This window comes from Prionailurus viverrinus, chromosome C2 (assembly GCF_022837055.1).
Source record: "Prionailurus viverrinus isolate Anna chromosome C2, UM_Priviv_1.0, whole genome shotgun sequence".
NCBI lineage: Eukaryota > Metazoa > Chordata > Mammalia > Carnivora > Felidae > Prionailurus > Prionailurus viverrinus.
Genome location: NC_062569.1, coordinates 111,529,739 through 111,542,685, shown reverse-complemented (window position 1 = coordinate 111,542,685; position 12,947 = coordinate 111,529,739). Strand labels below are relative to the sequence as shown.

The 12,947-nt window shown below is 40.9% G+C and overlaps 2 protein-coding genes across 6 annotated transcripts in view; one reads left to right on the top strand and one right to left on the bottom strand.

The window, feature by feature from the left end:
- The window catches only part of TOMM70 (translocase of outer mitochondrial membrane 70), a 33,862-nt gene extending 31,155 nt beyond the window's left edge, over nt 1-2,707 (bottom strand). Inside the window, exon 1 of the mRNA XM_047875306.1 lies at nt 2,149-2,707. Coding sequence (XP_047731262.1) covers nt 2,149-2,475 — 327 coding nt within the window. The 5' untranslated portion in view covers nt 2,476-2,707. The remainder of the gene's footprint in view (nt 1-2,148) is intronic.
- The window catches only part of LNP1 (leukemia NUP98 fusion partner 1), a 38,325-nt gene continuing 28,084 nt past the window's right edge, over nt 2,707-12,947 (top strand). The window contains exons 1-2 of one of the 5 annotated variants that reach the window (XM_047875309.1): nt 2,707-2,759; nt 9,495-9,658. The gene's annotated coding sequence lies outside the window, so the exon portion shown is untranslated. Of the gene's footprint in view, nt 2,760-2,788; nt 2,930-3,059; nt 3,197-9,043; nt 9,063-9,494; nt 9,659-12,947 lie in introns of those variants that run through there. The other 4 variants (XM_047875307.1, XM_047875310.1, XM_047875308.1 and 1 more) reach the window with 4 other exon arrangements.

Genomic DNA, 12,947 nt, shown 5'->3' with positions numbered 1-12,947 from the left:
GCTCAGGTGGAGAAAGAACACAGCATCAGGATTCTGCCAGTTTTTCCATCAGTCGAAACAAATGACTTCCTTAGTTACAAAACCCACAAAGGTTGCCAACTGAAAGGTGCTATTCAAATATAAAGCAATTTCTCCAACCACAGATAATAAATAAATTATAACTAGTGGTCAGTTATATTTAGATAAATCTAATAATAATTCTAAGGACCAGACTTAAAAAAGACAAAAAATAGTCTTTCAGTATTTATTGGTCCATCAGTAAAAACACAAATTTCCTTTACAAAAATGGAAAAGACATTCCTACTGTTGCTTTAGTGAAGAATCATTTAGTAATTCAAAGCAAGAATATAAGCCCACAAATTCCACAAGGTGAACAACCATATGTGTGTTTTGCTCAGTTTAAGGTCAAAAATAATAAATCATTTTAGAGCAGTTCAAGTTACACAAATAAGTCAATCTTAAAATCTAATTTTTAGCAGCAGTGAATTAATAAAAAATTATTCTGATAAAACGACAAAACACTCCAAAAATTCAAAAATCATCACCCTGTTATCCCAGGCAATGCTGAAAAACTAAAAATGGACTCAAGAAAATCTAAAATCTGTAAGACAGTTTGCTAAATTCTATACCAATGGTGTACTAAATTCAAACACCAAATGAGTGAGACAGAGAAGTTTTTGAAACTACAAAAAAATGTCAAAAAGTTTCATGTGTAAGAATTCTATAATCTAGTGATTATAGAACTAAAAGCTTTTATATATTTCTCATTCATTCATTATTCTTCCGTGATTAAAGTTAAACTAGCAAATGAAATAAAAATGACCAGAGAATTTCAGATTTGTCATTAGCATTCAGAATCACCAATTTTCAGGGCTGGAAAAAATGAGACTGAAAGAGAGTATTTTAATTCTCTTATTGTATGGGATGACACTAAGATCAGAGTGATCAAATGACTTTCCCAAGGTAACTATGCTGGAGAGCCCACCATAGAGTGCACATTTCCTAGTTCTCACAGTCCATAGGTTCTTCCAGCTTACTACACTGCATTTTTCTACATTAAAAAAAAAAAAAAAAAGCTGGGGTGAGGGGGCAATGTTTTACTCTGCCATTGCAAAGACTGTCTCTGGCTCTCTTCATGGCCTAGCACAATGTCTGACATATATTAGGCATGAAGTTATGGTAGTTCACTCCCACATAAAACTTCCTTTAAAGCTTATTTGACTACTTAGCAAAACCATGTCTTTAACCTGAATAATGTAAGGTGAAAATGACTTGCAAATGTATTTAACTGGGACTTTTTTGATCAAAGGTTTCAATGAACTCTGATTTACTCTGGAATTACCACTGTACAATCCGAGAGGCAGATAAAATCCTCCACCCCACCCTATCCCAGTATTGTTAAATGTAGCCAGGTCAATTGCCCACAGCTGTCAGATACCAAAAGGATTTAACAGTCTGTTCAACAAAACCATACAAAGTAGTTCAGCAGATACTCTGATGAATGGCCTGACATCAAAGAACCTTTATCACGCAGGCCAGGCTTGGTCTGGTAATTTTTCAGGTAAAATTTAAAAACGAATTTAAGATGCTTCTACCCAGAAAGTTTAAAAACTCATTCCCATAGATAAAAAAGCAAATGCTACTCAACACCATTTCGCTTTGCCAACCAACAGTCACTGTATTTACCCATCCCATACCCTAAGACTTCAAATAACGGGGTGGCTCATTATCAAAGGTTATTATCTATCAAATTCTAGGCCTTGGAAATCACAATTCCTATCAACCACAATGTACTAATCATTCATGGAATTTGGCTTCCCTCACTAAACACATCATCACATTTGCAAATATCCCCCGTACCCAAAACACCAGAGATAAATGCTGTGTCACTCAGAAAAAACAAAAAACAACAACAAAAACCCCACATATGTATTTTTCTGAAACTAAAAGGAAACTGTCAAAGAAGGCCGCTAACCTGTGCCCTCGGGCTATTCCAGTCCCTACAAAAGCATCCAGAAATGTGCGTCCCTAACCTCATGTGCTTCCAGGCAGCTTTCGTCTGACGGGAAGCCCCCTGACCTGCACAACTCGTCATGAAAAGGCTGCACCCGCTGGGTTCCACCTCCACGGCCCAGGGCTACTTCTCACCATTTCCAGGTGAGCACCGGAGCCGTCGGGATGTCCGCTGCCCGGGGCCGGACTGGCCCTACCCTCCGGGGTCTTCCGCTCGCTGTTGCGCTTTAAACCGCCGGCGTCTCCTCGGCCCCCAGCCTCCCGGCGCCGCCGCTGCCTGCTCCACAGGTACATGGCACCTGCACCTAGCAGCAGGGGAGCCCCGACTGCCAGCGCCAGCTGCCATCGCGGCAGGCCCCCAGTGCCGGGGCCTGCAGTCGCACCGCCGCCGCCCACCCCACTCCCGGAGCTAGGCGCAGCCGCTGCGACCACCGCCGCCTCCACAGGCTTAGAGGCGGCCATGACTGAGTGTCCTCCGCCACCGCCTCACTGCTGGTCGCGGGCGCCTCAGTCACCAGGTAGCGTGCGAAGGAAGACCAGAAGGAGGGAAGGGAGGCAATGAGCGAGCGAGCGAGCACGCTGGGAAGCAAGAGCGGACGACAGAAAAGGGCCAGAGGTCACCGGAAGCCCAGGGCATGCCGGGCCAGACCCTACCGTCCTTCTCCTCCCGTCTTAACCGTAGGCGGGAACGGAAATAGGGGAGAATTACTTCCGGGTTAGGGGGAACAGGGCGGGAGAGAGTCGTCGTAAGTGGCTCCTTCTCTTTCTTTAAGTCCCCTCGCTGTTTGTGACACTAGCTTCTGGAGTTTTCGGCCTCCAGTGGTAGCCAGTGTCGTCCTCTCCGTCTTCAGAGGGTCGTCTTATCTTGAGAAGCGGAGGAGGGGCGCATATAAGTCGGATCTACAGTACGCAGGCGGTCAGTGGAGGATTTGCAGCAGCCCTACGAATGGGCGGGAGTGGCTGAAGAGTTGTGAATGTTATTGGCTGGCAGGAGCAGTGGGCGGGGCGTAGCCCAAATAGCCCAATTTATTGGTAGAATTTGGGCCTCGTTTACCCGTTTCAGCCACGTAGGCGCTTCTTAGATTCTCAGGTCCTGTAGCTTGGTTTTATGTCTTCATGTCTGTGAAGCCAGTGGATTAGAAGGACTTGTAAAGGTGAATGAAAGAAGAGCTCAAAGCTATAGGTAGCCTGTTGTGTCACTGATTCTTTTATTTCTACTATGGCCAGATTTTAGTTTGGAGGCATTTAGATTGGGGGCAGATAGCAGAAATCAGAGTTGGGGGAAACGGGTAAATCTAAATTTGCTTCGGCCAAAAGGGCTTGAGTCCCTATGGTTCACCGTCTGCACCAGTTACGAAAGCGATGATGATGTACGGGAACTGAGTGGGTAGAAATGCGAAGACCCAGAGTTCCCACCTATTAGCAGCTTTCCAGTACATAGTTGTGCCTTGTGCTGGATTTCTCCTGACACACCAGCCCACATCGCGATCCCTGGAGCACCCGCGCCCTCCGCAGTGCTTTGATCCGCCCGCTGCCTTGGGTGTTTTGCACTAGCTGTCTCAGATTTCTTGCTTCATTCCTAAACCGAAATGTCAATCCATAGCTTTCATATATCGAATAGCTTTGTCAAGTCCTTTCCCCGTGCTCTGGACCAGACATCTTAAAATACAAGCATTTCCCTTGCAAGGAATTTTTCGGAAGTCATAGTATTTTCAATTGGAAAAGGCAGGTATTACTAGAGAATCAATTCAGAGCTATGACTCCCTATTTCAAATACACTGGTCTGCAAACCCTTATATTAAAAATTTAGAAATGATCATTTTGCTTTGGGGCACAACAGAATTTTCAACATCACAGTAGAGCTACATAAAGATTGAAATACAATGTAGTAAGTGGCACCAAAATAGACGGATTAAATTAGAATGGGCTGATTTGAATGTTTCAGGATCATTGCTTTTCTCCCGCTTCATGTAGATTCCAGTTAGTAAATTGCTTTCAGGTAAAGGGATTCCTTAGTAACAGACTAAAAGATGAGCTAAAAATAATAGCAATTGGGGCGCCTGGGTGGCTCAGTCCGTTGGGCATCCGACTTCGGCTTAGGTCAGTATCTCACGGTCCCTGAGTTGGAGCCCCGCGTGGGGCTCTGTGCTGACAGCTCAGAGCCTGGAGCCTGCTTTGGATTCTGTGTCTCCCTCTCTCTCTGACCCTCCCCATTCATGCTCTGTCTCTGTCACAAAAATAAATAAACGTTAAAAAATTTTAAAAATAATAGCAATAGAATTGAGTTGAACAAATAGTGGTTGGGGTAGGTAGTCCTCTTCCTTCTTGATTCCCAAACCTCAAAGGAAAGTCTTCTGACCCTTAATGTAATTTCACCCTTGCCTCTTCAGAATAGAATTAGGACTTTTCTTTCTTGAAATTTCCATTTTTCAGCAGCCTCGGGGGATTGTAGAATGCTAGTAATTACTATTGGCAGGAACTAAGTCATTTGAAGGTTTTATTTTTAACTGTTACTTATTTATCAGAATAGGTAACATTGTTATGGTTGCAATACAAGTTATAAAAGTTTTACTGTGAAAAATCTCCCTGTCCCCAGCCACCCAGGTCCCCTTTCCAAAGACATCAGTGTTAGAGTTTCTTGAAACACTTTAATATTTATCTAAAGGGCTGCTTTTGTTGGTTTGATTTTTAAGGTTGTCATCAGTAAATGAATTTGTTCTTGTTTATTTTGTGATTTGTTAAACATAACATTTTCATTCCCTAGCCTATTCATCTTTTTTCCCCATTTTCTCTATCATTTCCTAATTGATTATAATATAGAACTGCATGTCACTAGTTCTATGACCTTATTGACCTGATGCATAAATTTCTAAGCTGTGAAATAGCGAAAACACACCTCTCACACCTTTATATGAAAGATTTAACTAGATAATATTTAAGGTCTTCTTCGTATCTTGTTTGTTGCAAAATAGCAGACATTCACTGCTTAATTTTCTATATCTAAAATTTGAAAGGAGAGAAGTAAAATTGTTTCTAAGAAAACTGAAGTTTTATGTATGTGAACACAGACATTTTCTTTCTCTTGCTAGATTCATGGAACTCAATAGAAGATTTCTTTATCTCTTCTCTGGTCTGTATCTTAGGAGTCAGTTGAATGAGGTAGAACATCTAATGGACTGGGATGCAAAAGACCTGAGTTTTGTTTTGTTTTAGGTAGGCTCTATACCCAACATGGGGCTTGAACCCATGATTGTGACATCAAGAGTTGCATCCTCTACTGCCTGAGCCAGCCAGGTGTCGCAAGACCTGAGTTCTCATTCTAGATTTTAATACTACTGAGCTGTGTGTGTGTGTGTGTGTGTGTGTGTGTGTGAGAGAGAGAGAGAGAGAGAGAGAGAGAGAGAGAGAGAGAGACTGTGAGCACCGATGTGACCAGTGGATTCAATGATTTCTTTTTTTAAAATGTTTATTATTTTTGAGAGAGAAAGCATTAGTGGGGGAGGGGCAGAGAGAGAGGAAGAGAGAGAATCCTAAGCCGGTTCCGCACTCAGCCCGTGGGGACCCCTATCTGGGGCTCTAAGCAGCTGGATCTCAAGACAGTGAGAGCACAGCCTGAGCCATTATCAAGAGTCGGTCGCTTAACTGACTGAGCCACCCAGGTGCCCCAGGTTAGATCATTTCTAAGGCTCCTCATAGCTTTAAAATTGTATAATTCTATGCCCTTAATTGTCATTGCTACCTGAAAGACTTTATTATTTGTAGAATTGGTAGGCTGCTTGATTGGTGTTCAAGCCTTCCAGTGAGTCCACAGACCCTCTTTTCTCTATTTTATCTTTTCTGAATGCTGTATTAGGTTCCCAGCTTCCAGAACCTCTCTTCTATGTGTTACTCTGCACCTAGCGACTAGATTACTCTTTCCAAAGCATAACTCCAATTTCATTCTTGAGCTCAGAAACTTTTAGACCTTCTCTACTTCCTATAAGGTTAAATGCCTGCCCACCCCCACCTCCTTCCATACACTTCATCTATTTTATTGGTCAGTACTCATAGCACTTGGCAGTATTTGAAATTATTTATTTATGTGACCCCTCATAGGACATAAACTCTACAAAAAGTTTGTTCATCTTGTACTCCAGAGCCCAGAAGATAGTGTAAGGGTTAATTTTATCTGGTCAACTAGTCCACACGGTGCCCAGATATTTGGCCATATATTATTCTGGGTGTGTCTGTGAGGCTGTTTTTGGATGAGATTAACATTTAGGTAAAGCAGATTTCTCTTCCTAATGTGAGTGGCCCTAATCAGTTGAAGGCTTGAAAGGAATAAAAAAGCTGATCTTCCCTCAGTAAGAGGGAGGTTCCACTGCTTGACTGCCTGTAGCTGGGACATTGTTTTTTTTTTTTTTTGTTTGTTTGTTTGTTTGGTTGGTTTTTTTTTTTGTTTTTCCTGCCTTTGGAATTAACTGAAGCATTGGCTCTTGGGTCTTGAATTTGCCAGCTTTCAGACTGCAGTTTGCACCATCAGCTTTCTTGGGTGTCTCTCAACTACAGATCTTGAGACTTCTCAGCTTCCATAATTGCATGAGTCCCTTCCTTATAACAAATATCTTTATAAATATATATATCCAATAGATTGTTTCTCTGGAGCATGCTAAGTGATACAAATTTTGGTACTAGGAGTGGAGTGCTGCTGTGAAAAATATCTAAAAATGTGAATGTCGCTTTGGAGTTGTGATGGGTGGAGGCTGAGAGAGTTTTCAGTTATGTGCTAGAAAAAGCCAAGATTTCTGTGAAGGAACTATTGGTAGACAAAGACATTTAAGGCAATTCTGTTGAGGGCTCAGAAAGAAAAAAGTGAGAGATGGAGACCAAGCATCCATTTTCTTACTGAAATATATAAATAATCATGAACAGAATGTTGGTAGAAATATAGATGTTAAAGGCTCTTTCAGCGAGGTCTCAGAGTAAATGAGGAACAGGTTACTAGAAACTGGAGGAAAATGATCTTTGTTATAAAGTGCCAAAGAACTTGGCTGAATTGTGTCCTAGTATTTTGTAGAAGGTAGAACTTATGAGTGATAAAATTGGATATGGAAGCTGTGGTCTGGGTCCTTCCTATTGCTTTCAGTAAAATGGAAGAGGAGAGAGATGTACCAAAGAAGAAACTGTTAAGTAAAAAGGAACTAAAAACTGGAGGTTGGAAAATTCTTAGCCTATACATATTGCAAAAGATGATAAAGCTTGTTCTCAAAGAAACACTAATGGTATGGCTGAACAACTGTTTGATAGATCTTGAGTACAACTCATGAGCTTCATCAGCCATCTAAGCAGAGCCAGAAGTAATAACAGAAGAAACACTGCCAGCTGGGACTAAAGAGGACCAAAATGAAGGGGGAATGGCAGAATGAAGGAAGGCTATTGGACTTTTGTGATATATGAGACCATATGGGACCATAGAGCTACTCTGCTATAAGCATGCCTTATCTTTCAAAAGGGAACAATGACCCCAGAGGCTGTTCAAAAATGAAGACTGCCATTCCCACTACAGAGTCAGAGGGCAGGGCCGGTTCCTCCTCTATTTCAAAGGGTGGGCCCACCAGGTGCCTCAGAGGCAGTCACCCTTGTAGAAAGCTGCATGGACTGCGCTGTACCGCTCTCTGAGGTGACCCTGCCACCCAATTGGGCCTGGAGGGCAGAGTATGGAAACAAAGAAAATTATTCTTGAGCCTTAAGATCTAATGGAATTTGCCTTACTAAATTTTGAACTTTTTTGGGACCCCTCAACCCTTCTTTCCTATTTCTCCTTTTTGGAATGGAAATGTCTATAATCTGTCTGTCACATCATTGTATTTCAGAAGGAAATAACATGTGTTGTTTCACAGGTTCACAGCTGGACAGGAATTTTGCCTCAGGATAAATCATAAGTCTCACTCAGTTTTTTTCTGTCATCCATGTTTGATTTGTATGATGTTGAAACAAGACTTTGGACTTTAGCTTTTAGAGTATATGCTGGAATGAGTAGTTGGGGGCTATTGAGATGAAATGAATGTATTTTACCTGTGAGGACATGAGTTTTGGGGGAATAGTGCCTCACTCACTGTGCCAAAATCTGTATTAGTCTCCTAGGGCTGCTATAACCAAATACCATAGACTGGGTGGCTTGGACAGCAGAAATTTATTTTTCACAGTTCTGGAAGCGGGGAAGTCCAAGATCAAGGTTCTGGCCAATTTGGTTTCTAGTGAAAGCTCTATTCCTGGCATGTCCTCACATGACCTCTCTTTTTTTTGTGTGGTAACTAAGAGAGAGAGAGCGTGTGAGAGTGAGTGCTTATGTGCACAAGTTCTTTAGTGCCTCTTCTTAGAAAGGCACTAATTGCATAGGACCAGGGCCCCACCCACCTTCATGATATCATTTAATTCTCATTATCTCCCAAAGGCTCCATCTCCAAATACCATCACATTAGGATTAAGAATTCAACCTAAGCATTTGGTGTATGCAGGGGAGACACGAACATTCAGGCCAAAGCATATAGTCAGCACTCAATAGATACTGTTTTAAGGAAATGATATTTAAGGGTATCAAAAAAGGAAAAAAAAATGACATTTAGGATAGAATAAATAGAATTTTCATTTACTTACAATAGTCTATTTTAATAGTATATATAGTATATCTACTATATATGAGCCTTCCTTTAAACTCCCAAAATACTTCTCTGGAAGTTTCTTTTTTTTTTTTTTTTTTAATTTTTTTTTTTCAACGTTTATTTATTTTGGGGACAGAGAGAGACAGAGCATGAATGGGGGAGGGGCAGAGAGGGAGACACAGAATCGGAAGCAGGCTCCAGGCTCCGAGCCATCAGCCCAGAGCCTGACGCGGGGCTCGAACTCACGGACCGCAAGATCGTGACCTGGCTGAAGTCGGACGCTTAACCGACTGCGCCACCCAGGCGCCCCTCTGGAAGTTTCTTAAAACAGAACTCTTTTTACCTTGTTTTATAGAATTATACTTGTCCTGCCTCATCTATTAGACTATAATCATCCTAGATCAGAAGGTATATCTGATTCATCTTTTATCTTAAACAGTGCGTAACACAATGTCTCCTGTAATGCTATATGTCAGAGCAAAGGGATATGCTTTCTCTTCCTGCATTGGACCTGCACAACAATATATATTTCCCCCTCACAACTCCTACATTGCCATAATTATTTGTTCTCATGTGCTACCCATATTCAATTCTGAGTCATTGAGAGGTGGAAATAATGTTCTGGTCATTTTGTGCTCCTACATCTATTACGTGGCTGAGCACATAATAATTGTTTGTTAACATACTTATTTTATCCACCCAACATGATACCTGAAACGTGGTCAGTGCTGAATAAAGAGTTGGTGAAGGGTTTGTTGAACAATTCCCTGACTGCTGCTTCATTTCCATTACTGTTGCCAAAATTAATAATCTAATGCCACCATTGCTGTCCAACCACAGGTATCAGCTAAGAGACCAGCTCATGCTGTCACTGCTGCCATCACCAGGAATAGTCTGCTTCCCCACCATCCACCATCATCCTGTCTACTGGTTTCCAGTCCAAGCATGCTGTAGTCATTGTTACCATCTGCACCACTGAAGCTGCTTCCATTGGGACCTGACTGGTTTGTCCTTCATACCCTACTTATGATATATAGAAGTCCATGTTTCCTCTGAGCCCTCATGCTGTTAATTTTTCTCTAATTTTTCTCCTGATGGATTCCGCCTTATTCAGCTTCCATCAAAGCATCAGCTAAGTGGGTGGTACTTCTTTGTTCTCAGGGGGAATGTCACTTTATGATTCAATCAAGTAGCTGCTCTTTTTGCTGTCAGAAGGAACCTCTGCATTTATCCTTAACCCTAGCTCCCTCTCCTTAGCTGTGACTGATCGTGCATGCATATACTTGATGCACGCATTTGCTACCTTTCTGCCCACTCACAGATTTGTTAAGATCTTTCTATCCTCATCAATTTAGTTCATCACCACCCACAAGAATTTGTGTCATTTGCACATGTGGAAATGTTGCCTTGCTTATGCTTATAAAGATATTATATATAGGTTACATGAATTGTGCCCTACACAAGAAGGCTGGATCAAGTGGGGGCTAAGGTCCAGCCTGCATTTTGTTCCTCAGTCTGGTATCAGGCTGTGTCTGCCTGGAGAAAGGTGCTCCTTTTTCTGAATTGCATGAAGATACTGTCCATCACTAAGTGATCAGCCTGCAGTGGAATATCCACCAAAAAAAGGGTACCATTTTCTAATTCATTCCTATTAGACCAGGAACCTTGGTTATACAAACTTGATCTTAGCCTTGATCTAGCATTGAACCTGAGGACCTATAGGCTATACTTCCCCTATCTTCACCTTTTGTTGTTTTTCCAAGCCAGTGGAAACTAGCTTCAAATCCAGCAATGAGGAGGAGACTCAATTTTGCTAAATTATGAAAAAATGTAAAACCATAAAAGATAGTTTCTGTGTCTATGTTCTGGTTACCTATTGCTGCTTAACAACCTATCCCAAGTAGCAGTGGCTTAAAGCAACTTAGTGGCTTTGAACAACCATTTTATTATATCTTAAAGTTTTATTGCTCAGGAGTTTGGGCAAGGCTTGATTGACTCTCCTGTTGGTGTCAATGGTTTATACTCCTGGCAGATGGCCTGATCTGGAGGGTTCCAGAAAGCTTCACTCAGTGCCTGACACCTTGGTGAAAATGGCTTGAAGACTGGATGCATTTCAGATTACTCAGGGGGACACCTTCTGTGGACTTTCCAGCATGGCAGTCGGGGCCATCTCAGGGTTCCTAGAGAGAATGTCCCAAGAGCCCTAGGAAGAAGCTGCATAGCTTTGTAAAGCCTTGTTCTGCCACATTTTATGGGTCAGACATGTTACTAGGGCCAGCACAGATTCATGGGGAGGTGAATTAGACTCCAACTTTCCATAGGAGAAGTAGCAAAAAAGTTGCAATTATTTTTACTCTACCACCATCTTCTACTAAGATTTAACCAATGTTACTATCTTGCCATAATTGCCCATGACACAATTATAAAAACATTTTTATTATGGAAGCTTTATAAAGATCATCTGGAAGTCTAAATAAATTATCATACCTAACAATGAAATGTTAGTACTTTTCTCTTTTTTAAGTCAAGAATCAGTCAGGGATTTCAGGTTCTATTACATAGTACGGAAGGTGTTAGACAAAATAATAAGACAAAAAAAGAAATAAAAGGAGATTGGAAAGGAAGAAGTAACTTTTCATTATCTATGAACAATCTGGTTGTCTCCATAGAACCCCCCAAAAGTATAATTTACTAGAAATAATAAAATAATTTAGCAATGCTGGTGGATGAAAGATTAGCACTATTCTTAAACTGGTCCCTTATGTTTGCCAAACTATTGGCTATTTTGTGGTTCTCCTGTTCTCAGGTCTGGCAGATGCCCTGTTGCTTCCTTCTTTTTCCTCCTGCTTGGACAACTGTCCCAGGTCTTAGCTTTTGGTGGTTTGACTCACACTGTCCACTTGGGGACGGAGCCCATTTTGTCATCAATATTTGCTGTAGAGTTGTCTATGGATATGTTCCTCTACAATTGTTCTACTGGCTTTTTTATGTGGGGATTAAGAGAGATTGAAAACCTATGCTGTCTTCATTATTGTTATCCCTGAATACCTCTAGCTCAACAGCATTTTGATCTTGTAGCTACACATTTAGAGAAGTGTCTTTTTCTTAGTAGTACTCATTTTTCTTTTTACTTTTATTATGAAATAATTATGGATTTGCAGAAAGTTGCAAATAAATGCACACGGAGGTCCCATGTACCCTTCATGCCACTTCTTCCAGTATTGACAACTTGCATAACTATAGGACAATATCAAACCAGGAAATTGACATTGATACAATCTACAAAATTTATTCAGATTTCATTAGCCATACATGCACTTGTATATGTGTGTTAAAATTCTGTGCAGTTTTCACACATGTTTCATGTAACTACCATTGCAATCAAAATACAGAACTGTTCCATCATCACAAAGTTTTTCTCATGCTAAACTTTTATAGCCACAACCCCCTGCTCCCAATCCTTAACCCTTGGCAATCACTAATCTGTTCTTCATCTCTATGATTGTGTTATTTCAAGAATGTTGTATAAATAAAATTATATAGTATGAATTCTTTTAAGACTTTTCACTCAGCATAATTCTCTTGAGGGCAATCTAAATTGTGTATATCAAATCTGTATATTCATTCACGTGTAGGTTTTAGCATGAACATAGGTTTTAATTACTCAAGGGTAAATACCCAATAGTGCATTATACCCAATACTGATTTATTTTGAGAGAGAGAAAGAGAGAGAGCATGCATGTGCATGCCATGAGTCGGGGAAGGGCAGAGATAGGGAGACAGAGAATCCCAAGCAGGCTCCTCACTGTCAGCACAGATTCCAATTTGGGGCTCGATCTCACAAACCGTAAGATCATGACCTGAGCCAAAATCAACAGTCAGACACTTAAACAACTGAGCCACCCAGGAGCCCCACACTTTTAGTTTTAAAATGAACTAGCAAACTGTTTTCCAAAGTGACTGTACCACTTTTAAGTCCTACCAGCAAGGCAAGAATGAGTTAGCTTCTCTGCTGCATCTCCAGCATTTGGTGTTTACACTAGTCTTAATAAATTTTATCCATTCTGATAGGTGTTTAGAGTGATAACTGATTTTGTCTTTAATTTGCATTTACCTGATGGGTAATGATGCCGACACCTTTCCTTGTGCTTATTTGCTATCTATATGTCTTTTTCAATGAAGTGTCTTTCATGTCTTTTGCTCTTTTGTTCTTTTAATTTTGACAGTTATTTATATATTCTAGAAACTAGTCCTTGTTGGATACATTGTTTGCAAATATTTTCTCCCAGTATT